Below are 24,903 nucleotides of genomic sequence, written 5' to 3'. Positions count from 1 at the left end.
ACTAAAAACGTAGTTAGACTATTACTGAATAGCGGAACGTAAAGTGCTGAGAACAACAGTAACTTTATTTACAGTCAGCTGCACAGTAAAATGCCGTTTAGTGCCTCTTTACAAATGCAGTTTCATACTTAGTCACAGTTTGTCGCATTTTTTTAAGCAAATGTGTTGAAATAAATTAAAGCAATATCAACGTGCAGAAATTCCAACAATTTTCAAGTATTCAGAACATATTGTATGTCATCATCATACATGTGCATTTTAATAATTTGAATGGGAATCAAGGGCAAAGGACCAAATCTGACTTTCTTACAATAGAAAATGATTGTTCAGCACATTAACTTAGCGAGATTTAAAATGTTAGGATGCAATTTGAGTGAAAAATAACGGGACTTTCATGGAAAGAAACAAGGTCTGTAGTTAGTAATCCATATACTGTACACTGTAGATCAATGAGAGTGTGCAAAACCTTCAAATTACATCATCTCCTGTCAGCTGACATACTACTCTCACATCTTAGAAGAAGTGAAAACAAGTAAGCAGATGACAACTTATCTTCTTTTTGAATATCTATTAAAAGTTTGAGAAAAGTATAGATCAACAAAAATAAATACAAAACTAAAGATAAATTCTAATGCAATTATGTTGAAGATAGAGCCTTACACAATATAAACACAATAAATAGCCTCTATATCTGGACAGTATTAAGTACTTCTTAAGTTTATACAGTAATTACCTTCTTCTTTATCATCAGATTTTACGGAATGTGTTTTTCATAAAATACTGAGCAAAAGTCTTAGTTTTAGCCTGTCTAATTAAAAACAAAAAAAACAACCTAAGAACAAAAATAATGACGTTTCCTGTGTTGTGGTACACTGGTATATTCACAATATCACACATCCATACCTAAAAATATGTATGTGCACAGTTACATCTACTCATTTCCACCTGGTAAATTGTTACAGGAAATGTAGAGGCTTAGTGAGGAGACTTATATACGCTTCATTTCCACTGCAAAGCTCCAGAGCTGTACATGATGTACAAAAACCTCTACAGCAGATCCGTGTGTTAGTATTGGATAACACTGTACCCTGCATCCTGCACTGTTGAGTAGATTGAATCATCTGCAATCAAAGCAAACATCAAACAACAAGGTAGTTAGGTATGAAAAGAAGAAGTGTGCAAAAGCCATCCAGTTGATAATAAAGCCACAAGTTTGACTGAAAATACTTTTTGTTTCACATATATTGCAAGAATATTTAAGTTGTACATGTGACAATTATCAATACACAGTAACATGTAACAAAGGATGGTGAGTGTTCCCATGAAAGCCAAGTACTCAGGTTCACTTAGTAGCATGCTTCTTCAACAACACATCCTAGCACGCAACACTCCATACGCTGTACTTAAGCAGTGGTGGAAAAAAGTTATCAGATCTTTTACTTAAGAAAAAGTGGTAATACCACAGTGTAGAAATACCAGTATTCTGTTACAAGTAAAAGTCCTGCATTTGAAAAATTTGCTGAAGTTAAAGGACAAAAGCATTGAAAGCAACATATACTTACAGAACTAAAAGTAAAAGTGATGCATTAATGTGTTCATCACTTTAAAAGTGCAGCTGGTAACGGTGGACCTAATTTTAACAACTATATATACTGATGGGATTAAATTTAATCTGTAATAATATATCTGAATATATTAGTTGATTATATGTTGTTTAATAATCTGAATCTGCAAAGCAACTAAAGTTATCTATGATAGCATATTTGAGCCAGGGGAATGGGCACATATTCTGGGGAAAACTCAGAATTTCAGATTCTCGAGTTGTAAAATTAGGAGAAAAAAACCTTGAATATTCTCTGAGATTAGAAAGTCATGAATTTAGTTCCTGATGCATACAATCGCCTCATCCAAATCAGTATATTGGTTTCTAATGAATAAGCCCAATTTACAGCAATGTCTCTTCGAAGTCCGGCTTTATCACTTTAATCTCAGAACATATCCAAGTTTTTTCTCTGAATATTTCCCCCCTTCAGCGGCACCGTATAATACACCTAATACACCTAATAGTTATAAAATAAACAAAGCGGAGAAAAAAAGTAGAATAACTGTTTATGAGATATAGTGGAGTAGAAGTATAAAATAGCACAAAATATAAATACTCAAGTTAAGTACAAGAATCTCAAAATTGTACAGTACTGTAATTGTAGTGCAGCACTTTAGTAAATGTACTTTAAATAAAAATAAATAAAAAACATTACTATTACACTCTTACTGTCATTTGGATCAGGTAATGGGCCCCGCCTGAAAATTCACAAAACAAGTTAAATCAGTTAGTGTTCTGAAAATGTAGTTAAAGAACTGGTTGAAATACTAAATGGAAGCATAGGTGGATAAACAGACAGGTGGCAGCCTTTTCTTGTTTACCTGGTGATTGGTGGAGGCAGTCTAGAAGGTGGAGCTACAGATGGAGACCTTTGACCACTGTAGAAGTTCTCATACATAACTGGACCTGTTAGAGGCATAATGATACTGTTCAAATACTGGCAACTGATAAAACAGTGCATGATTTAGTGTCGTTTGATACCTACTTTCCTATGTATGTGTACATTCCAACACTGGTTAATATTTAATGACACAGTGGTGTAAAGTTATACAAAGTTATTTTTATAACATACTTGGAGGTTTTTCACCGGTCTGCCTGAGGTTTACAAAGTGTTCAATATCTTCCTGGACATCACACTGTTCCAGTGACTTCCTCACTTCCTCATACAGCTTTGCACACACACACAGACACACACACACAGACACACACACACACACACACACACACACACACACACACACACACACACACAGGAAAAACATGGTCAGAGTCCATTTAAGCAATGTCTTTGTATACTGTTTATGATTCAGCATTTTTGTGCAGATGATTTTAAACTTGCAGTAAACACAACTCTGACATATCATCACCTAAATACGTACCTGGTTATAAATCTAGCAGTTACTTAGCAACATTATCATTACTTTAAAGTAACATTTCCACCTGTGTCCACCTGATGTATGTAAGTCCAACATTTACTCTCCTTTTGTCTGTAAGCTGTAAACACAGCACTAACATAGTATCACCTTATAAAGTTGAAATGTTAAACATGTATCAAACAGTTGCTTATATACTGTACACATTCAGCAGATACAGAGTCTCATTATTATGATTGTCATTTTGCGTCTTGTTTTTTATTCAAATGATGATGTAAGTTTGATATTCCTTCTCTTGTAGTTCTGTTTTTGGTCTCCTGAGGGAAATATCTGTCTCTTTAGCTGCTAAATCCTACACTAGGTTAGTCGCCAACTGTGTCTGTCCAAGGACTGCTTCACAGCTTAAAGCTATAGTGCATAGTTTCTGTCTCCCCCATGAGAAATTCTAAGTACTGACAACAAACTGTCCGCGCAGCCACATGATACAAGCCTTCCATGATTGCGCCCCACCCCTCCTCCACACAGTGGCTTGTAGCCAAGGAGGACATGGAGGATTAAAAAAACATGGACTCTTTAAAAGAGGTATCTTATCTTCACTCAATTTTCTGCGTGCGTAAGTTGTATGACGACACTATTTTTTAAACATAGCCATACTGAGAAATACAGAGAGAGTTGTGTATCTGATAGTCTTAATTAGCTTTGTATCAACTTATTTGGGAATGGCTTGAATATAACGGACGTTGATTAATATAAAAACTTAGTAAAGTAAAGCTTTAAAAACAACCCATAGATATTTTTAATACCCCACTGCAGTTTAATATTTATTACAGCAGCTTTAGAGTTACTGCAACTGTGGGCCTCACCTCATCACTGGTCACACACTGCTGGGAAAGCAGGTTGAGGTGAGTCCAGACTGTGTTTCTCAGAAAATTAATTCGCTCCATTGCCTGTTTCTCAAACATCTGTAAAGGAAAACATAACAGAAACATTTAGCTCATTTAAATGATGTAGTTACATGTGTTTTGAAATCTTACCAAAGGTCTCACCTCACAGGCTTTGACATGTTCTTTCAACCATTCATCTCTGACCTTTCCCACTGTGATCACATTCTGATGGTATAACCTGTCTGCCAATCAAACACATGAATTAGTATTTAAATCACAACAATCTTGCATGTGGTGTTTAATAGCATTAGCACTTAAGCCATATTAAAATCAGCCTGGTTTGCTGTGTCAGACAAGCATTGGATAAAAGTGCTATGTAAATGCAGTCCAGTCCATCCAACTCTAATGCTCCCAGCACATGATGTGGCAAAGATGTCCTTAGCAGTTTCTTTTGCAAACTTACCTGCTTCTTCTGAATTCTGTTTTGCTTGCTGTGCCTTAGAATAGAGCTGAAAGGTGATGAATAAAGAACGCATGAGTACGGAGTCGTTAACAGTGTCTAAGGCTAACAAATAACAAGTAACAAATACAAAAATGACAAGATGAGATGTGCATAAACACAGACCGAAATAGGTTCACAACATAATCCTAATGTTAATTCAAAAATGTAGAAAATAAATGTTCAAAGTTTATATTTCCTCATTTGTAATAGCACATTAATCTTTCTTCAGAAAGCTGCATTTCCCTGTAACATTACCTTCTCTATGTGCTTGGTGTTGTTGGTGTTGGTGTTTCGGTTCACGTTCTGATCTGCTTCTTCTTTATCTCGGCACTTCTGCTCATATGTTTTCTTTGACTGGGGACAGCAGTTTGTACTGTTTAACACCACAAATGATGTAGAAAGTTTAAGAAAGTAAAGAAAAACAGCAGCACTAACAGAGCTGCACTAAGTATGTCTATAGATTCAAGTTTTTTCCCCACCTCGGGCTACTGGCATCCAGTTGTTTTGCTGCCACAATACATTTTTATTTTCATTTGGATACTGCATGACAAGCACTTCTTCTTTTGGCAATTATTTTAATATCATTAAAAGTGCTCTGTGATTCAATTACCAAACTGATCAAACAACTTCCCTCACCAGAGAGGAAGAACCAAGAAGGGATAAGAGGCATTGTCACTGTATTCACAACAAAACTGAAAATCCTCTGACTTAAAACAGGAAAGGACTAAAATAGCCTTTGTCACTTTAAGACAAGTATTGTGGCATTGGCTTGGCAGGACTGGCCTGGTCAGGCTGTGTCATTAATTCTTCATGTTACTGACAGTGGATATGCTAATCAGCTTAGCTTATGAATAACACATTAAAAGGAAAGTAAACAGAAATGTTCTTAAGGGAAAGTCTGAAAGTGCCCTTGAAGTAACTTATTTCATGTTATTTCATGGTGTAAATAATTAACTTTGATTTTTTTTACTTACATCCATTGTCTTCTTGAACACTGAGGACTTCTGTTTGTGGAGAGAATCCATCTGTTGTTCTATCTAAAATAACAAGGATGTATCTAGTCAACAACTTGCAAAGATAGCGCGGCCACCTCGGTGAATCACAGTGCTGATAAAACCGCCAACCTTTTTCCTCGCTTCTTTTTGTTTTTCTTTGAATTCTTCCAGTTTCTTGGCCTCCTCCCTCATGCTCTGTGCCATTTGTAAGTGTGATAGACTCACATGTTCAGTCTCTGCAAGGGTAAAACATGGGTTATATTCTGAGCTACCCAGAACACATAGACTGGAACAAACAGTGAATAATGGTGAGTGAAAGGCGGTGTTATTCAGGAAAAAAAAAAAGTTACTTACGTAATTTGAAAAAGTCCAGGGATCGTTTTAATGAGCTTAAAAAGCAAAAGAAAAGATCATTACAAAATGTGCATAAGTACACAACTTCATTATATCCATAAGACCCTTTAATATCCACTACACTTGATGGTCATACTGCCAAAGTAAGAAGAATGAGGAAAAACCAGTAGGGATGATAAAGCCTACCATTAATCATTATTGTAACACTTTTTCAGTACTCTCCTAATAGATAGATAGCCTTTATTATTAGACTCACGGTCCATAAAAACAACAAGAACAAAAACAAAAGATACAGATACACAAGACAGACACCAATTAAATAAGACAGCTATACCAGTAATCCCACAAGGGTGACTTGCAAAGCACTGAACCTCGGGTCAATAAGATGTGAAATAACAGTTACAAGAAGAATTCAGGCGACCAATACATTGGTACATCAGATTCCTCAGTAAAGCAGAAAAAGTAATAAGTCCTGCTTGACAAAACAATTCACTTGCGCTACACCACCTAGGTTTCCTGAGTAGAATGCGCAAACAATCATTTTAAGCGACCCCCATATATTGAAACTTCCCTTTTTGAACTTGACCCACAAGGGGGCAGTGTAAAAAGCAGTATTTTTTGCTTTAAAGAGGTTTATCTTGACAGTATCAGAACACCAGGAGAACCTCCTGGCAAGCATCCTTCCTGGCAAGCTAATGATTTAATTAATTAAAATAATAAAAACTAGGCCAGAATGAGTGGCAAAAAATGATAGATTAACCAAGTCATATTTTTACAGAGGAAATTCCATGCTTTTCAGACTTTTCAAGACCTGCAGAAACTTTACTCAAGAATTCACACAATGCCTTTTGGTGCGAATTACTGATTGTAAACATAAGTTTAAAAAAGGCTGCAGGGTACAATTAATAGGAAGGATAATCAAAATAACATAATATAAAATGTTCCCTGTCCCCACCTCCCCCATTAGTCTTCCTTCCTCTTCAGAACCAGAAACCGCAGAAACAAAGTCACACTGAAAATGCAACTGCTGACAGATTGGTGACTAGACGTGATCATACAGAATCAACATGTCGACACTGACCCGCGAAATGAAAACAACATTGTTAAGAAATTGCAGCAAAATTATGCAATCCTCATTTGATTATTGCCTTGTGAGTCCAAATTATCCCACACTTAGAGAATAGACTAGTTTTCCCCTCTATTTCTGCATCCAAAGTAACAGGCATTAATGTTAGTTCTGCAGTGAAACGCTCATTCATTTCATTTTCTGAGGCTCGCTCTAAATAGATCGTCAAACACATAATGACAGCATCTAAACACAGAGGTTGCTTACTTCATCTCATTGTGTCCACACACTTTCTTGGACAAACCAAGAAGATCTTTGGCGTACTTTTCTTCAATTGATGCCCTAAAAAAAGAAAAAAAAGAAAACAATGAGTCCAGCATACAGACAAACGTACATAGAAAGTAAGAGAACAAACAGGGCAAGCCTTTGTCTGACATATTGCATAATAATTTACATGACATCAGCTATAGGCAATGCTCAAATGTTATTTTTTACATTTACACATAACTTGGTTATCGCTGGTTATCGGCCTGTGGACTTTTAAAGGGATATTTCACCGCTGGAAAGATGAGGACTAATTGTTAAATTGGGATATTTATGTAATTGAAATGTGAAATATTTTTAGAAGTTGGTGCCTTCTAGACCGAGAAAAGTTGGAAAATGTATTTTTGGCTCATGTGGATGAAAGACAACAACTCCCAGAATGCACATGCTTTGCTTCCCTACAAGTCCACTCCCAACATATGTCTACTGAAAACTGACATAATACACAGTCAAGTCAACTCCTGTGTTTTATTATTATTATTATTATTATTATTATTGTCATTTCAACCATATACACAAAACAATGTTTCACTGTGACTCAAGTAATGTCACACATTTAAAATATATGAAAACAACATTATATAAAAAACAACATACAAAACAGGCTTCATTTAGTAAAGTAAAGCTAACGCATTGCTTAGCACTTGGTGTAATCACATTAAACACAGCCTTGAATGTAGAATGTTGAAGTAACCCTTTAAGAAATGGACTTCTTGTCAGATATGAATTCATAATAGTACTGCATTTGTATTCAAATACATGAACTACATGAACTACATAGCATTACACAAGTACAAGTGGTAGTGTAAGCATTTACCAACTGCATGTGTATGTTGTGGTAAATGTAAAGCATTTGTAGAAAGGCAGGAGAACAAGGAAACCAGGAAATAACTATTGGGACTAATTCCAGTTCTAATGATATAAATTCCTTATCATTTTATTGACTTTGAACAAACAAAAAACTCCACAGAAACTGAAATGAGGTGAAATACAGAATACACAAGGGCTTTCTTCGTAATTGCAAATGTCCACATACTATTTAGAGAAAATGTATGCATGCATATTGAACAAATAGACTCCACTTTATTTATACTTTTCCATACATATACCTCAATTAATTTCTATAATTGTCTTACATCACACCAGATAACGTTTCAAGCGGGTGTCCAGTTGCTTTTTTGTGGGTGTGTGTTACAGTATTTTGGAAACTCTTGTATCTTGTAGTTTTAAAAAATCAGTTATGTTATGATGTAACATCCCCTTTTTGTTTTATCCTTAACTGCATGTTTTATTATACTTGTAATGTAATCTAAGAAAATTAAATTCATGCCACTGGCTACCAAGAGATGGAAGGCAAATTAATTATCAACCAAAGAAGGAGGAAATGAAAATGCAAATGTCAAACTTGGTATGACTCCATTATAAAATCTATCCAGATGATGCTTCCACAATACATTATTTGTTATGAAAGGCTGAGAGCTACACTTCTGTGGGTCATAAACACGTTTCCTGTTCCTGTTTTAAGAATAATTATTTACACTGGTGTACTGCAATGTAGTAGTGTGCAGAAATACATGCTGGTTTGCCTGCAGATTTAATCTGAAAGTAGGAAAATTCTTTTTCTATTTTTTTTAAAGATTATGTGTTGGGTCTTTTAGGCCTTTATTTGGATTGGACAGCTTAGACCTGAAAAGGGAAAGGGAGGGGGCAGCCAAGGGCGACAGGTCACAGTCAAACCTGCGGCCGCTGTGTCAAGGAGTAATCCTCTACATGTGGGCGCCTGCTCTACCAGGAGAGCTAACCAGGCGCCCTGGATGTTCATTTCTAAAGTGTGTAAAAATGTGCATTTGGGGAAAGACGTTCTGTTTCTGTCATTTAATACTGTCATTGCAGGCTTGATTTGATCAAACATTGACCGATTGTAGGTTATTGCAAGCAAATTGTTTGTCACTAATACTAATACCGTTTCCTTGAATTGGCAGAAGGCTGCACCACTAAAAAAAAGTGTGAAAATGAACACAATAGAGAGCCAAAGTCATGCCTTTCTACTTCCTGGTCCTATGCTTAAAAATATATATAAACGGGAATGAACGTGGAGAGGCAAATATGTTTTTGATCTCGTTTGAATTGAGCCATGGATTACAAATATGATGATGTTTTTATGACAATTTAAAATATATTTTTTTTCAACCAAAGAAAGTCTCAGTTTATTGTTAAATTGTTGAAGTATAAGAATACTTCATAAGAAAGACTACACACTTCAATGTTGCATGGATGACGTCTGTGTGTATCGTACCGGAGATGTAACGTTACTAAATTAAGTAGCGTTACCAAAATAAGCAGCGGATCTTGCTTGTTCTTTTGCTTATCTGCTGAAAACACTTCACTGGATAAAACACATCAGGTAAGATAACGGTACATGTGTTGTGGAACAGAGCTGGCGTGAGGTAACGTAAATTGTGTGAGACGAGAGATGTAGTTCACTGAGCGGTTTCACACAAAACTAAGTGGTACTATGACAAACCTACGGCTAACTGAGACTTTCTTCGGTTGAAAATGTATCTTTTAAATTTACGAACATCTTATTTGCAATCCATGGCTCAATTCAAACGGGATCAAAATAATATGCCTCTTCCCGTTCACTACCGTTCATTTTGAAACATCCACCGGAAGGAGCATGACTTTGGCTCTCCATATTACAAAGCAACCATTTATACCATATATATGCTCTTTCACTCATGTGTTATCTTATTGCCAATAAAGTCTCCTTAATGATTTCTGGTGTATCTGAGTGAGCACTCTTAAGCAACTTCAACCTCACAAAGAGACATATTATCCTATTTCATTGTGGTCTTTAATTGCTCTATGTCCACCTACTACACTTGAAATGTTCTTTTGTCTTAGACTTGACGATTTACTCCCCCCTTCTCACTGACAAAACCATATTGATAGCATGGCATCTACAGTATTTGTTCTTCCTCTTTCTTTTGTAATTTTCACACCCATCTCTTCATCTGGTTTTCAAAACCTTACAAATGCCAAGCTAAGCTATAAAACGTTTTAATTCACTCCTGTACGAAAGTTGTGATTCTGACTGAACCAACAGGGCCTATTGGTTGTGTTACATTGTTCGTCTCTGAAGCCTTAACTTATACTGTGCCTATCCAGCTTGCTTCCATTTAATTACATGATAACAACTAGTATAGCTGGCCAGTAATTTTAGAGCTAGAGTGCAATCTTGTCAAACTGGCCTAGAGAAGAACTAACACACAAACTCATATTTTGCATCATTACTATGCATACATAACCAACTATTTCAAGTATTCAAAGTAATCTAGTAGTTTACAATATGTATTCCTTTGCACTATTTGTATATGTTAACAATATCCAGAACATTTGCATGTTGTTGGTCATTGTTGCTTTTTATATTTATATATACGCACATATTTTCCACCTACTTGTATGTATATAACAGTTCTATGTTAATTTTGAACTATCTGTTCAGCTTTATTGCCCTTGTTTTATTTTTAGTCTATTGCTATCTCCCTGTAAATTGTTCAGAGTGTGTGTGTGTGTGTGTGTGTGTGTGTGTGTGTGTGTGTGTGTGTGCTTGCGTGCGTGTGTGTATGTGTATATATTGAGAGCAATTTAAAACCAGAGTCAAATTCCTTGTATAAAGCTTATGTAAAGCTGATTCTGATACAGATCATGGCATTACCTGGCCTTCATGAAGTCCTCCACCTCCTTGCATGTCCTCTTGCCATCATTGAGATACTGGATGAGAGTATCGTAGCCACCAGTGCTGGTCAGGTCAGAGTTCTGTCAATAACATGGACAATATTTAATTATGTCCATCTTCTTTGGTTTTAGAAATGGTAGTACAGTTGAGGTTATTGGTTTAGAATATACAGTCTGTCTAGTTTAGACCTCAGGTCTAGCTGCTATTATGCCACTAGCTCAACTACCACTGCCTGAATTCTCACAATGAAGTTCCCAAGACAACGCTACATGCAGACATAAATAAACACTTTGACACAGAGATGTAAATTGATGTTTTGAATTGTACTTCTCCATGATTTAGGTAAGCTCGGGGTAATAGCCTATAATTATCCCCACCAGATAGATGTCAAAATCAGCGGGTTATTGACTTTCTTCTTTTTCTTTTATTTATAAAAAGATATGAAGCCATATATTACGTAACTGTATTACTAATTCAACAATACAAGAGTATATTAAGTGCATTTCCTTTTTAAGGAAGCAAGTGGTGGAATGTAACTTACAACTTTTACTTAGTACTTAGTAGTACTGTACTTATTTGAGGTACTTCCTCAACTTGAGTATTTTCATTACTACTTTTTACTTCTACTCCACACATTTCATGGGGAATAGTTTACTTTGTATTCCACTACATTAGATCTGACAGACATAGTTATTAGATACTTTTCAGATTTCTATTTTACATCCAAAACATAAGATCTGTTTATTAAATATGATGCATTACTATAGACTGAACTACCAACAGTATATAAAGTAGATTAAAATGTGAGCCACCTCAACCAACTACAATACTATGTAATACAATTTACATTATTAATGCACCAATCATAATAGTCCAATAATACAGTATAAAACAGTGTAGTAAAAGTTAGTACGTTTACTTAAGTAAAGTATCTAAATTCTTTTTCCACCACTGAATGTATAAATCACCAGCTGGGAACCATAACCTTTGATGAGGTCAAACTACAGTGAAACACAGAGAAATTAGCTGCAAGTTACTTACTTAGCGAAACACATCGTCGCATACAAGGCAGCTTTACGTTTCATTCAACCAAAATTGTTTATATTATAAAAAAAAAAATAATGAATAAATAAACTCAACACAGCAATAGGAACTCACCCAGAAGAAATCCTTGAAATGGAGACTTTTCATAACTGTTTAATGAACAGGAGAGCGGCGCGTTGACGGGTCTGTTAGCTGACTTGAAGTGTCTGAACTAAGATGTCACTGTGTAGTTGTTAAAGCAACAGTGACGCATGCGCAGTGATGATAAAACACAAGCTCATAAATATATAAAAAAGACAGAACCAGAACAATTAGGATTCTATTTATATCCATGGTTCTGTCTCTCCTAGCGTCAGCTTACACCTTATATCTATCGGGACTTCAACAGAAAAAAGGCATGGATAATAAAAGAAAAATAATGTATTAATAATTTGAAAAAGGTGTAATTCAAAATGCACAGAACACACCCTGTAAAGCATGTTCTGGATTCAAACTGAATATTACATTAACTATTCCTGTGCTTTCCTGAGGTCTAAACAACAGTTGTTACTATTTTGTATTCAAGGAAATATTTTAATTACCTATTATCAATATTATTAATATTATTGTTATTATTATAATTATTAGTATTATTTCAAATGTTATCTAGGAATTGATATTTCAACCAATTCAGTTGACAAGACTGTCTTTTTAATTAATCCATTTTAGAGTTCTCACACTGAGTTTGAGTGTGCTACCATCTGGTGATTAATGGCGGTATGTACACAAAATATAATAGAATGGAATATGCTCAGTGGTGAAAGAAGTATTTAGATGATTTACCTAAAGTAAAAGTACCAATCCCAAAATATGGAGATACTCCATTACAAGTCCTGCATTAAAAATGTGCCTCAACCAGAATTCAATTTTTATAGTATCAATTCATAACAAGAGTTATCTCAAGACATTATACAGATAGACCACACTCCAGAATTTACAAGGACCCAACAGTTCTAGTAGTTCTCCCGAGCAAGCAACAGTGCGACAGTGGCGAGGAAAAAATTCCTTTTAGGCAGAAACCTCGGACAGACCCGGCTCTTGGTAGGCGGTGTCTGACGGGCCGGTTGGGGTTAGAATGAAGAGTGGCAATAAAAAAATAGAAAAAATAGTAGTTTTGTAGCAGTTTTGTAGTGTTCATGGCATAGCAGGACGCGTGCGGCATTACAAGGCACAGCAGGACGTAGCAGGACGTAGCAGGACGTAGCAGGGGCACCGCAGTGTAGCAGTTGAACATGGCATCACAGAACATGCAGCGGGACCAAGGCGACAGCTGCTACCCTGATTGGAGCCTCTCGATCAAGGGAATATGCGGGGAAAGAAAAATAGAAGATTTCTTCTTTTTTTTGACTTTTTGTGCAAATGTAATTGTTGGTATAACACATATTGCCTATAGTGGCTCCTTTATGTTTTTTTGTTTTTGCAATTTGATTCTGAAAGTGTCATTGAAAACTTTACTACACACACTTTTTTATTAAATATTTTATGTACTTAAAGGAGCCGTGTGCCTATATATCTATCTAATTTACATGTTACCCACTCACAGCAGGAACATGCCAGTTCAAAATAACCTTTCAAATCTTTCAAGTGTAAAACATTTTAGTTTTAATGTTTTACAATTTGTTTATTCATTCTTCCACAAACACACACACACACACGCACACGCACACGCACACGACACACGCACACGCACATGCATGCTTAGCTGCCCCACTGTCACAAAGGAGGAGGCATGAGATAATGTATTTCCAGACTTCTTACACAAGATATTTCCCTTACAACAACATAGTTTGTTTACACACTGAATATTGCTCACATTGCATTACGTAGGTACAGTAACTCTGATAAGCATGTTCAGAGTACTTTTATTTTGAAAACACTCTCTTTCTTTCTCTCTTTTCCTAGTACCTTCAGGGTGTGACAATAAAAGAAAACCTGTGAGGACAAGACGTTTTACAACACTGTTATCAGCGGTGAGGTCTGCGCCTTCCATGTTATCATTATGCACTTTAGAAGAACTATGTGCTTAAGGGCAGTTTTACTTGTACTTGAGTATTTCCATTTTATGCTGCTTTATACTTCTACTCCACTACTTTATCGTAGTGGAAAAAATTAACTTTTTATTCCACTGCGTGTATCTGACAGCTCATAGTTATTGGTTACTTTTCAAGACATTTTTACATACATTTATGTATACGGTAAACTTATGAAGCGCATGCATTGTTAAAGAGTAAACCAGTGGTTCCCAATCATTTTTGGTTTGTGACCCCTCAAAAAATAGTATTTTGTTCCCCTTGTTGCATTTCAGATGTCTATGAGTTGTTGGCAGTAAAATGCATGTATGCATCAGTATTGTCAATATTGTAAAACTTGTGTATCAGTTACAGTGGCCATATTTCTGCAGAAAGTTTACTTTTGATACTTTTTAAGTACATTTGATTTACATTCTGATGTCTCTGTCCTGGTACATTTCCTTAAATGGCGTGATCTGAATATCCCTTTATTTCATCACATTTTAGTGATTAATTTCTGTTTAGGTTCTTGTTCCTTTCTCAACTTTCAGTAATACTTTACTTCTCCTTACATAGAAGTAAGTTATGCTACTGTCATTCAGCCAGCAGTGCTCAGATCACCTGACTGTAATTCCCCGGGTACTTCCCTGTTTCAGACAGCAAGAGATTGAGGCAAGCTTCAACATGTCCATGATGCCTGCGCTGAGCAGAGTATTGAGACTTTATGACGTAGCCTATTTTGAGGAGAATCATAGGAGTTTGAGTAATTTGCAATGCACACACACGCACACACACATACACACACACGCACACACACGCACACACACACACACACACACACATGCAACCTGCATACATGTATCACTGCTTCAACCACTGAGTAGCGGTAGCACCGTTATCCTTCTCATTTTCTGTGTGTAAATATTATGAATATCATATACACAATGAACTAGAAACATGAAGATGATGGTCATTTAGGATGTAGAATACGTTATTTATTATACATACATACAGTATATCCTGGTATAACCTTCCTTATTATATAACTATGCACACTTTAAATGTACACAAAGACACACATCTGTAACAGACAGGATCTTAAGAACTCCCTGTGAATGAGACAGTTTACAGGAGTCCTTCCTGTCTTCAGCCCTGCAGAAATCTGACTGAGACACAGGAAGATTAGTTTTCATGCATTTCCTCACTACAACATAGTAGTGTGTGTGTATATATATAAATATATATCTATATCTATATATATATATATCTTACAACCCTTAAAAGTAGCTCATGCTGTATTCAGGTCACCACACTGGTGTGTGTAACTTAATTAGAGGCTGTGCTGGTTCAATGAAATGCCTCTTTGATGTTGACTGAATGCAGTCAATGAAAGTTGCCCACTCTGACGTTGTTCTAATTTTCTACAGTTGCATTACAGCCCTTTTTAATGTAAAATAAACACTGTCTATTGCTCGCATGTCATGGTGGTTAATTTGAATATCTAGTGTTTGTGTTTATATAATTCCTAGAAGTGACACTACATTCTAAAATACCAACCACTGTGTCTAAATGTCTCATCACTATCAGCTAATTACAAATGTTGTTGTACATTCAAATCCTTTTCACGCAATAAATCTTTATGATGGGATCATATAAGCGTGAGCTAGTTCTTTAAATTAAGCCTCACGGTCTGTCATGTTGAAATCATGCTTCATATGACGCATTGACATACACACAAGATGTTTTTATATTCTGTACAAAGTTACTTGCCCTATTCAATACCTTGTACGTTTTTAATGGATGCTTAATTAATCTTCTAAAATGTGTTCACATCAGCATGTTCATGTTGATCAAAACTATTACAAACACCAACAGTCTGGCACAAGCAAAACAGGTACGTGTTATTGTGTTATGTACTACAGTAGTGGAACAGGTACATGTTTGTGCAATACTACTGATAAAAGGAGGCGCCTCATAACACCATAGAGAAGTTACAAAAGTAGGAGGAACTTGGCCATAGCTGATGGGGATTCCTCGGCCAAATGTGCGTCACCCTGCAGTATTTAAGCGCTGCCTGCTATCAATAGTTTAAACCTGTTCCTTCTTGTCAAGCCACAACTGCACAGCTTTGTAAGCACCGAGGGGAAAGAAAAACTGAATCTTTAAAGCTTCTCTTCTCATTTCTGAACAGGCAGAAGAAGCACCATAAAAATGGAGAGCCACGGTGAGTGTCTAAGAAGATTTGATTGAGCCTAACCTTGTTTTAATGAAGTTTCATTGATTTATACATGTATTAGATCATGAATATTCAACCCATGTGTCTTTTGCCCTCAGATCTCGCAGTCACAATTAATCACTGCGCATATCAGCTACGTCAAGTTGGAGATGGACTTCACTGGAGATACAAACTGCTGGAAATACTGATCAAGAACTACACGACTGTTTCTAAAATCAAGTGAGACATGTTCATCAAAGTACATGAAAGAGGAATTGGATTTTGCTAAACTGGATGGCATTCAGAGCAAAAGTTGAAGAGTCTTGGATACGGACTCATCACTGGAGGCTAAATGGGGGCTGTCAAGTGGGATGTAAGCTCCTGGAAACACCCTGATGGAGACATGGACACATGTTTAAAAAAAAAAAGGGATGCTGTTGATCCAGCGATTCAGAGCCATGGGTGACTGGAACCAAAGTGGACTATCTGAATGGAAGTTATTTGCTGAAAGATGCTGATTATTATCACGTGTATAGGCTACATACTTCTGTATACATGGACATGTATGAATGTTATGCCAACTGAAGAATTGAGATGTAGTTACTTATTGACTCAAGACTTCTTTTTAAATGGGAGGAATTTAATGAGTTGCTTATTAAAGATTCATTTTCAATAAGTTTAGAATTTGGTTGTGTTTTATAGTGGTGAATGCCAGTGAATATAAGACAATTTAAAGGAATAGTTTTGCGTTTTTTTGGAAATATGCTTATTTGCTTTCCGGCTGTGAGTTAGATGGGAAAATACCAGTGAATACACATTTTCCCTAAAATGTCAAACAAATCTTTTAATCTAGCAAAACTCAGGAAAAAATCCAAGGCACTCTCACTTGAGAAATCAAAAAGCCTTTATTGTTATGGCTTAGTGATCTTAAACCTTTAAGGGAGTCAATCCCGTTGACTCCCTGACGAAGGCTTGTGTGCCAAAACACGTCAGAGTTGTTTTTAAAGGTTTAAGATGACTAGGCCATAACAATTCATTTTTCCAGTGAGAGTAATTTGGATTTTGCCTGAGGTTTGCTATATATTATTGTCCCATCCAAAGAGCACCTCAAACAAACAAGTTGAGTCCTGGAAGCTCTCCTCTACAGACATTTTTATTCCTTTAATCTGTTGATTATTTCTCCAACTAATCCTTTAGTGATAAATAGTCATCATAACTTCCCAAATCCGAAGGTAACGTCTTTTCCGATTAACAGTCAAAAGCCTAAACATATTCAGTTTACAGTGATATAAAAAGCAGTAAATTCTTATATAAAATAAACATAAGGATGCAACTTTTGCTTAATAAATGACTTACACAATTAAACAATTATCAAAATCGTTACTTTTCTGTCAATTGGCTAATCCATCATTTCAGCACTAGATGAATCTGATAAAGCTGAATCAGACTAAGCACCTTACATTATTTGTAAAACTGTGTATGATCTTTAATGGGACTATTTAACAGATGGAATGGGAGAAAACTAAATCAAACAGATATGAATAAAAACAACAGCAAAACAGTGCTAAATTCAGGCACTTAAAGGATCCTTACTTTATTTTGTGTGGTAATACAAAAGCATACAGAATTATAGAGGATAGGAGAGAAGATCCCTTTCATTAAATTCCATTAGATCATACACGTAAAATGACTAATTACATACAAGCCTTTTCTCTTTAGCTACATCCACAAGTATCCCAGCCCTCCACCAATAGCATGCATGGTCTCTTTGCTCTAAACAAAAACAGTTCTTCATACCTATTGGTATTTTGTTGGTAAAAAAAAGAAGAAGACAGAACTAGAAGTATGCCATGAAACAATAGGTGATGTAACTTCACACACTGATCACACTCAGACGTTAGAATGTCTACAGTCGTCCATTTGTATTGAAATAGAAGCGTTCCCAGATCTGCACTGAAGCATCACTGGAGACAGATTTTATTCCAATAGATGGAATGTTGTTTTTTGAATGTTTTTGTTTCAGTTGTTGTTTCAGTCTTCAGACGACTCATCTGGGGTCCAAGTAAAATACCCATCATCTGCATGTAGGACAAAAATATAACATGCCCCGCACGGGCCTATCAGACAGAAATACACCTAATTATGACATGACATACAAACAAAGGTACAATGTATGATTAGAACTTTAAAAAATAAAGTCGGTTCCCCTAAATTACATAACACATTGTCTCATTACTTCTGTTGGTATGTAGTGAATCCTCAGGTCATGCGGTTATCAGATTTCATAGAGGCGATCTCTTGAGTGTAAAGTAGTTCTAAGAAACACTGTTTACAGTCAAGATTATAGATTAGTGGTAAACTCCAGAAAAAGATGTTGCTTCTGAATTTGTACGGCTGATGAGCATCTTAAAAGGAAATGCCATTTACCCATTACTGTATTAAGATAGGGGCAAATATCTCTGGGACATTTCAAAACCTAAATAAAACCAAAACTACCTCCATGACCCGACACCACTAATGTTAAGTGAGAATGTTTTGTAAAAAAATAATTTGCGTGAACCGACCCTTTAACATTTTCTGAATTTAACTCTTGTGTAGGCTGTTCACTACGCTCCAAATCACAATGGATTTGATCGCTGTTTGTTTTTATATCTCAATTCACACTTAAAAATATGAGCAGATTTTACATGTCCAGAGGAATGATTTTAAAGTATTCGTAAAGATCAATAGTCATAGACAAAATAAGTGAGATCTTTTCTTTTTTCTCCAAGCATCGATTAGCAACATAAATAGAAATGGAAGACTAGCCTCATTCTAAGAAAACAGAATGGAGCCATTGCAACTAAAAGACAGTTTAATTTGACTCAAAGTTTTATTCTTCATATAGGTCAGAAGCTATGAGGGCCAAATTACGCGGCTCACTCGTAATTATGCAGGCATACAAGTGTTTGTGTCCTTTATTGTTCCTCAAAATGCAATGACGAAGAAAGCAGGACATTTTATGAAATTTAATGAGAAGACAAAGTGACTCAGTAAAACGTTCAGGTAGTCTATTCTAACAGTAACCCTAAAGCATGTACTCCCGCCACAAGTGGGAATGAATAGGGGGAAGCAGTAAACCTGCATGAGTGCAAAGAGCATCAGTAGCAGTGTGACTTGCTATCCTTTATCCTTGCATAAGCATGTGGGAGAGTATGGAGACAAGACCAGGATTTGATTCTGGCCCGATCTTGTGGTAATGTAGAGATGATGTTTTCATAGTGAAGAAGGTAAACTTGGCCCCGGTCAAAATCTTCATATTCACCATGACTACTGCTGCTACCTGCTCTGTTCTTTTCTGATGTCATCTAACATTAACAGAAACCCATCTGTTCGTAGTGTTGACAAGTATATCCAGCCTCGCAGCAGCAGATAATATACCTTACTGTGTGAAAGCAGCCAGTCTTTTTTCATTAAGAGACTGTTCCAACCAACCAAATGTTATTTGGTGAAGCCCACCACCAATTAGACTGCAATGGGTTAATATGGACTGCCACCAAAAATGTCATCCGGAACAGATGTACAAAAAGGCTCCCCAACCAAAAAAGATTGTCTCATTAAAGTGAAGTCTGTCTCAATAAGTGAAGTCCTTCAACCAATTAAATAACAAAGACCGTAGCCAGATCTTCCAGTCCATCGTACAGGTGTTTTCATTTAGTAAATGCAGACACAACAGCCCACATAAGTTCGTTGACGTTGGGCTTTGTGCTCTCTTTCTCCGGCTCCAGCTCCAGCAGAGTGTGGACTCTCTTCATGGCTAGGTCGTACTGGTCGTCTTGAAGTGGGGCGAAGGCATTCTCAAGAACGTCGGATGAGTGGGCCAGAAGGATCAGAGCCAGTACTCGCTTGTCCATGCGGTGGGGATCGTTGACCCACTTCTCCAAAACGGACTCCTGGACCTTCTTAACGAGGCGCTGTAGGCAATTGTATTATGTGTTTAATGCCATTATATGCATCACATGCATTACATACTGTACATTCAACTAGGTGAAAAAACTAGAACTACAGTTTTCCATTTCTACACTTGAGTTTTTGAACAAACGTTATATAATGCATTGATTAATGCTACCCAATGGCGATGTGACAATATATATTGTCAAAATCATTCAAAATGTCTACTGTATATATAGTTTCTATCGCAATGTTGATAAAACTGGCTGTCAAACTGTGATACAGCAATCTTTATGTCATTTGGACAACGCTTTACATTCTGAGCCTTGCTAGTTATGTTCATTTTGCACTAAAAATTATAATAAAGTGAGAAATTATTCATTAATTTGTTGTGTATTTAATTCACACAGGAGTATACAACAATAGGCTTTACCATGTGGTTATTTCATATAGACTATTTATTGAATTACTCGAAAACATCCTATATGATGATGTATATCATTATTGAGACATAACATAACCTATATATCGGGATTGAAAATGTTTTGCCATATTGCCAAGCCCTATTACCCATCTTTATGCCCTAAGCTACCTAAGCACGTATGTATTCTGTAGCTTACAAAACATGCATTTTAATTTTAGTTGGACTTTGGCAGTACCCAATGTAGCTGTTGCTATGCAAGTGCGGGTCAAACCTGCGGGCAATTAAGCTGAACTGTGACTGTTACCCCCACTTTCATAAAAGTTAAATGCTTGCATCCGAGCATAAAACACTGTTTATGGCATAAAGTCTTTACCTATCAGTCAAGAGTCTCCAATGACACTAATTTCAGCCATTTTAATTCCATTACTTGAAAAGCTTTATCAACTTGACTACACAACAAAACAGTCCCTGAACATCCCCACACCTTACCTGTTTTATGGTGTTGTTTGTGAGCGGATGTGTGGTCATGTCAAAAAGCAAGAAGTTCTGTTTCTCTGTGGTGAGGACACCTTTCTCTACCAGGTTTTTTGCCAGACGTTCTCTAACATTTCTCAGCTGGTAGTGCAGCTTCAGGGGATTCCAGGTTTCTCCTAATGGAGGGCATGAGATCCATTTAGGAATCACACTGACACAGGCAATGTTATTATTATTTATTTTTTTATATCTGAAATGTCTCAAATAGGCAAATTTTAAAATTGTAAATGCCGCTGCTTCCAGCTTTTTATTAAATTAATTTGAATGTTGTTTGTGACGATCCCTATAAACTATGACATCATCATCAAACATTTCTATGTCAAATGATGCACAATTTGAATCAAGAATCTCATTGCACAGGTATTGCACGTGTATAATGACAATAAAGGGCATTCTATTCTATGTTATATTAACAACTCAGACATAACACAAGAGCAAAAACAACTGTCAGAATAAAAAAGCATGTTCCCCACAAGTCCCAGCAAGTGAAATAACGAGTAGATTATTGGAAGGTTTGGTTAGCAAACTTGATACGTTTTATCTCACCACTCAGCAGCTCTATCCAGCTCTGGACAGTCTCTGGAGGCTGGGTTTCTTTAATGTGCTTCAAGGCCTCGTCCAGTAACACATCTCCTGTTGGGGCATCTGACTTGCAGATCACCTTTGCAAACAAAAGGAGACATATGTAAACAAGAATTACATTAAGGATGATGTTCATCAGTCTCAGTTACACCTACACACTCACATCATGCGTGAACAGGAACCACTACACACACTCTGATACAGTGTGTGCTTTTCTACAGAAGAAATGAATCCTTCTACTCACTGAAATAACATCGAAGGGTATCAAGTGTCTTGTACCATATAAGAACATCTTGACAGCGTAGCCAGAACACAGGCTTGTGCTTCACTTTCCTTTGAACACCTGTTACATTACCACTAGTTCTCACCTTCCTGGAGAGCAGGCTTTTCCTCCTCACACCGCAGGCCTCCAGCTGTAACCTCCCTCTGAGGGCCAGCTCGACCAGCATACACCCGCGAAGGCCGGAGGAAATGCAGTCGTTCCAGAAGGACGTGTAGCCCTGGGTGGAGGAGGGAAAAAACGTCGAAGTATTGGGCTTGTTTACTTAGCTGACGTGTATCTGGTAAGAGTACTTCCAGGTTGAAAAGTAGTCACGTCGCTGCTGGCAAGTAGTCAAGAAAACTGTCCAGGTAACGCAAACTACGTAGAAAGTAAGTCACTTAACGTTGGATAACTGCTTTCATTTAGCAAATCGTCTTACGAGCAACACTATAATGCAGCAATAAAAATAAGATAACGTCAGATATGTGCACGGCGCATTTGGTTAAACACAAGATACTTGACATTCATTTATGCTAGCCACATGAAACAGCCATACCCGGACACTTGCAACTACCAATCTGGGAAACATGAACTATCTTACCGCTGTTAACTTTGTTGACATTTGCAAACACGACTGGTGACGCAACGTAAACATTGTGTTAGCGAATGTTGGGTGAACTAACGTTAACGTTAGCTCGCCTTGGTGACGGATTAAAGACAGCGCTCACCTCTCGATCCTTGAGGCCCAATAGCAACACCTCCTCCATCAGTGTGAGCCTGGTTTCCTTCGAGTCCCCCTTGTCGTCGTCCTCCTCTTCCTCGCGGCGCGCCTCGTCCTCCTCTCCGCCGGACTCCCTGTCGACGGCGGCGCTGCGAATGGCCTCGGTCCTCCGCTGGACGAGGCCCGAGGTTCTCTGCGTGACAGTCGAGGCCATAGCTGGTGCTGCAAAACGATCAAATCCGAAGAAAAGCGCCTACCTCGACCAGCCAGAAAGTCACGCAGCATGTAACCTGAATGTTAAAGGTGAGAACGGTGAAACGGTCGACCGATTGTATAAACACTGCCGTTGACGTTAAGCTCAGCTTGGGATTCCTGCTTCGGCTCTACCCACTTCCTGATCCAACATGGTGGCAGTGACGTAGACTGTGGGCTGAACCATAGACTGTACGGTCTATGGGCTGACCAGGGAACGCATCTCTCCTGTTGCCTTCAAGTGCTATTGGAAATACTGGTTATCGGACAGTTAACACATGAAATTAACTTAACTATGTATCACAATAGTAAACAAACGTGTCTTGTCACCCATCTTAGGAAATGTTATAAATACTTATTTGCATACAGTTAATAATATAAATACGTATTTATTATCATGTTAAAAAAATTGGAATACTGTTTTTTTGCAAAAAAGTTAAAATGATACCTTCCCCAATCACAAAAAGTCCTACCAGTTTATAGTTGTTTTAAAAACGCAGCACAGTTCATACACGAGTTTAAAAACATAAACTGTGAGCTGAGAGGAATAGCATTCACTTAAATATGACTTAGCAGCCTTAAGGTTTGAGTGTAGGATGTTTATTTAAATGTACTTATGTTTCTGATTTGCTGCAATGAAGTAACTACAACTTGTTAATTTACCTCTTGCAAATTAATGGTACCCTCCCTCATCAAGCAAGACTCTTGATAAATAGACCAGGCATCTTCTTGGTGTAAATGTGTGCAGCTGTGTGTGTGTAGAAAAGGACATTCTTCAAAAAAAAGAAGGACAGGGGCATTGCAAAAGACCGTAAAACTACCCTGGTTTAAAGTTTTTAAAAAAACTGGTAAATCCTACAATTTTTTTTTTTAATTTTATCTAAAACACATACTGTATTTACATTAACAATTTACATGAATTAGCTGATAAAACAATATTGATAGCAGCCCCCTTGGTGTAAACAGTAACACCATTTTTAGAAAATAGTATACAGAATATATTACCATGTATCAACTTTATATTCAGAAAAATATAAAAGAAACATAGCATTAACAGTTTATACCATTCAGACAAATAAGCCACAATGCAATATATAATGTCAGCACAAGGTGGCAGGCTGTGTGGAGGAAATAGATGACTGCTCTGCTGGTATTCTTCCTCCTCTGCTTTCTTAACTACTCTGTTACAGGAAATTGACATAGACAGTTAAAGAAGTGGACCAACAGATCCCGTTGTTCTGGACGGAGACCAGTGAAGGAAAATAGAAGCACTTTTCCGGTGATGGCTAGGCGTTACTGCGCAGCCTCCAACTGGGCTTGACGACGTACTTGTGACGTGGGTAACGTGTCTGAAAGTTGTAAGTCTTCTGGTAGCTGTGCCAAGAGAACTCTCAATCATTCCCAATCAGCAGAGACGGAGAGCGTAGGTATATGTAAGGAGATAACATGGGCAAAGGTTAATTATTGCTAACTAACATGCTAATTAACATTAGTAATTAAAGCTAAACAACTAATGGAAGCCCAAACTGTTTGCGTGCTTCTCCTGAATACACGGTTATTTGTCGACTATATGACGGTAAGTCGCGTGGTTATGACGCAATTGTTAGCCTATTTACAAAATCGTCTGCTGCGGAGCCAAAACGTGACATACAAGGTATTGGAGCCTTTTATACATTGTCATGTTTCTTTAGAAATAAACAACGAATAAATCGATTCTTGACACGCTTCAGATGTAAAGTTATTCACTGTCAAATTTGCGCCAAAATGAATGGCAGTCAATGGGATGCTAACTTCAAGTGATGGCTTCGTAGCATTAAAATGGCACCCTGTGAGCTACGCTGAGAGAGGAGAGGCTTAGCCCCTTGGGAAATTGATGCTGATGAATGCTCTTTCAAATAAGAACATGCAGTAACATCCTCCCCATGTACCGTTTTTTGTTTAGATGGGATTAGGGAGGGCACATTGCAACCACTGAGAATAAATGAGATTATATATTTTTCTGAAGACAGACTTTGAAACTCAATAGACGGATTAACCAGCTCATTAATGTT

General features: G+C 37.0%; 2 protein-coding genes and 1 long non-coding RNA gene across 3 annotated transcripts; 1 reads left to right on the top strand and 2 right to left on the bottom strand.

The window, feature by feature from the left end:
* Nucleotides 1–563: 563 nt before the first annotated feature.
* On the bottom strand, nt 564–12,117 carry pstpip2 (proline-serine-threonine phosphatase interacting protein 2). The gene is made up of 14 exons (XM_032540452.1): nt 11,999–12,117; nt 10,820–10,920; nt 7,045–7,119; nt 5,712–5,746; nt 5,487–5,593; nt 5,337–5,399; nt 4,618–4,716; nt 4,324–4,369; nt 4,023–4,102; nt 3,840–3,938; nt 2,676–2,772; nt 2,425–2,509; nt 2,273–2,301; nt 564–1,121 (listed from the first exon to the last, which is right to left on the bottom strand). Exons 1-14 carry the CDS (start codon nt 12,029–12,031, stop codon nt 1,066–1,068), a joined length of 1,005 nt encoding a protein of 334 aa, XP_032396343.1. The 5' UTR covers nt 12,032–12,117; the 3' UTR covers nt 564–1,065.
* A 3,901-nt stretch (nt 12,118–16,018) lies between these two features.
* LOC116704814 (uncharacterized) lies at nt 16,019–18,679 on the top strand. Its single transcript, XR_004335777.1, has 2 exons — nt 16,019–16,156; nt 16,267–18,679. It is a non-coding gene; the product is annotated as an uncharacterized LOC116704814 (long non-coding RNA).
* A 124-nt stretch (nt 18,680–18,803) lies between these two features.
* Nucleotides 18,804–23,025, bottom strand: LOC116704808 (Golgi phosphoprotein 3). The gene is made up of 5 exons (XM_032540455.1): nt 22,608–23,025; nt 21,986–22,117; nt 21,582–21,696; nt 20,991–21,151; nt 18,804–20,100 (listed from the first exon to the last, which is right to left on the bottom strand). The coding sequence occupies exons 1-5, from the start codon at nt 22,812–22,814 to the stop codon at nt 19,837–19,839; spliced, it is 879 nt and encodes a 292-aa protein (XP_032396346.1). The 5' UTR covers nt 22,815–23,025; the 3' UTR covers nt 18,804–19,836.
* Between the last annotated feature and the right edge of the window lie 1,878 nt (nt 23,026–24,903).

This window comes from Etheostoma spectabile, chromosome 16 (genome assembly GCF_008692095.1).
Source record: "Etheostoma spectabile isolate EspeVRDwgs_2016 chromosome 16, UIUC_Espe_1.0, whole genome shotgun sequence".
NCBI classification, from domain to species: Eukaryota; Metazoa; Chordata; class Actinopteri; order Perciformes; family Percidae; genus Etheostoma; species Etheostoma spectabile.
The sequence above is the reverse complement of the archived record's forward strand: the minus strand, read 5'-3'. Positions and strand labels throughout refer to the sequence as shown.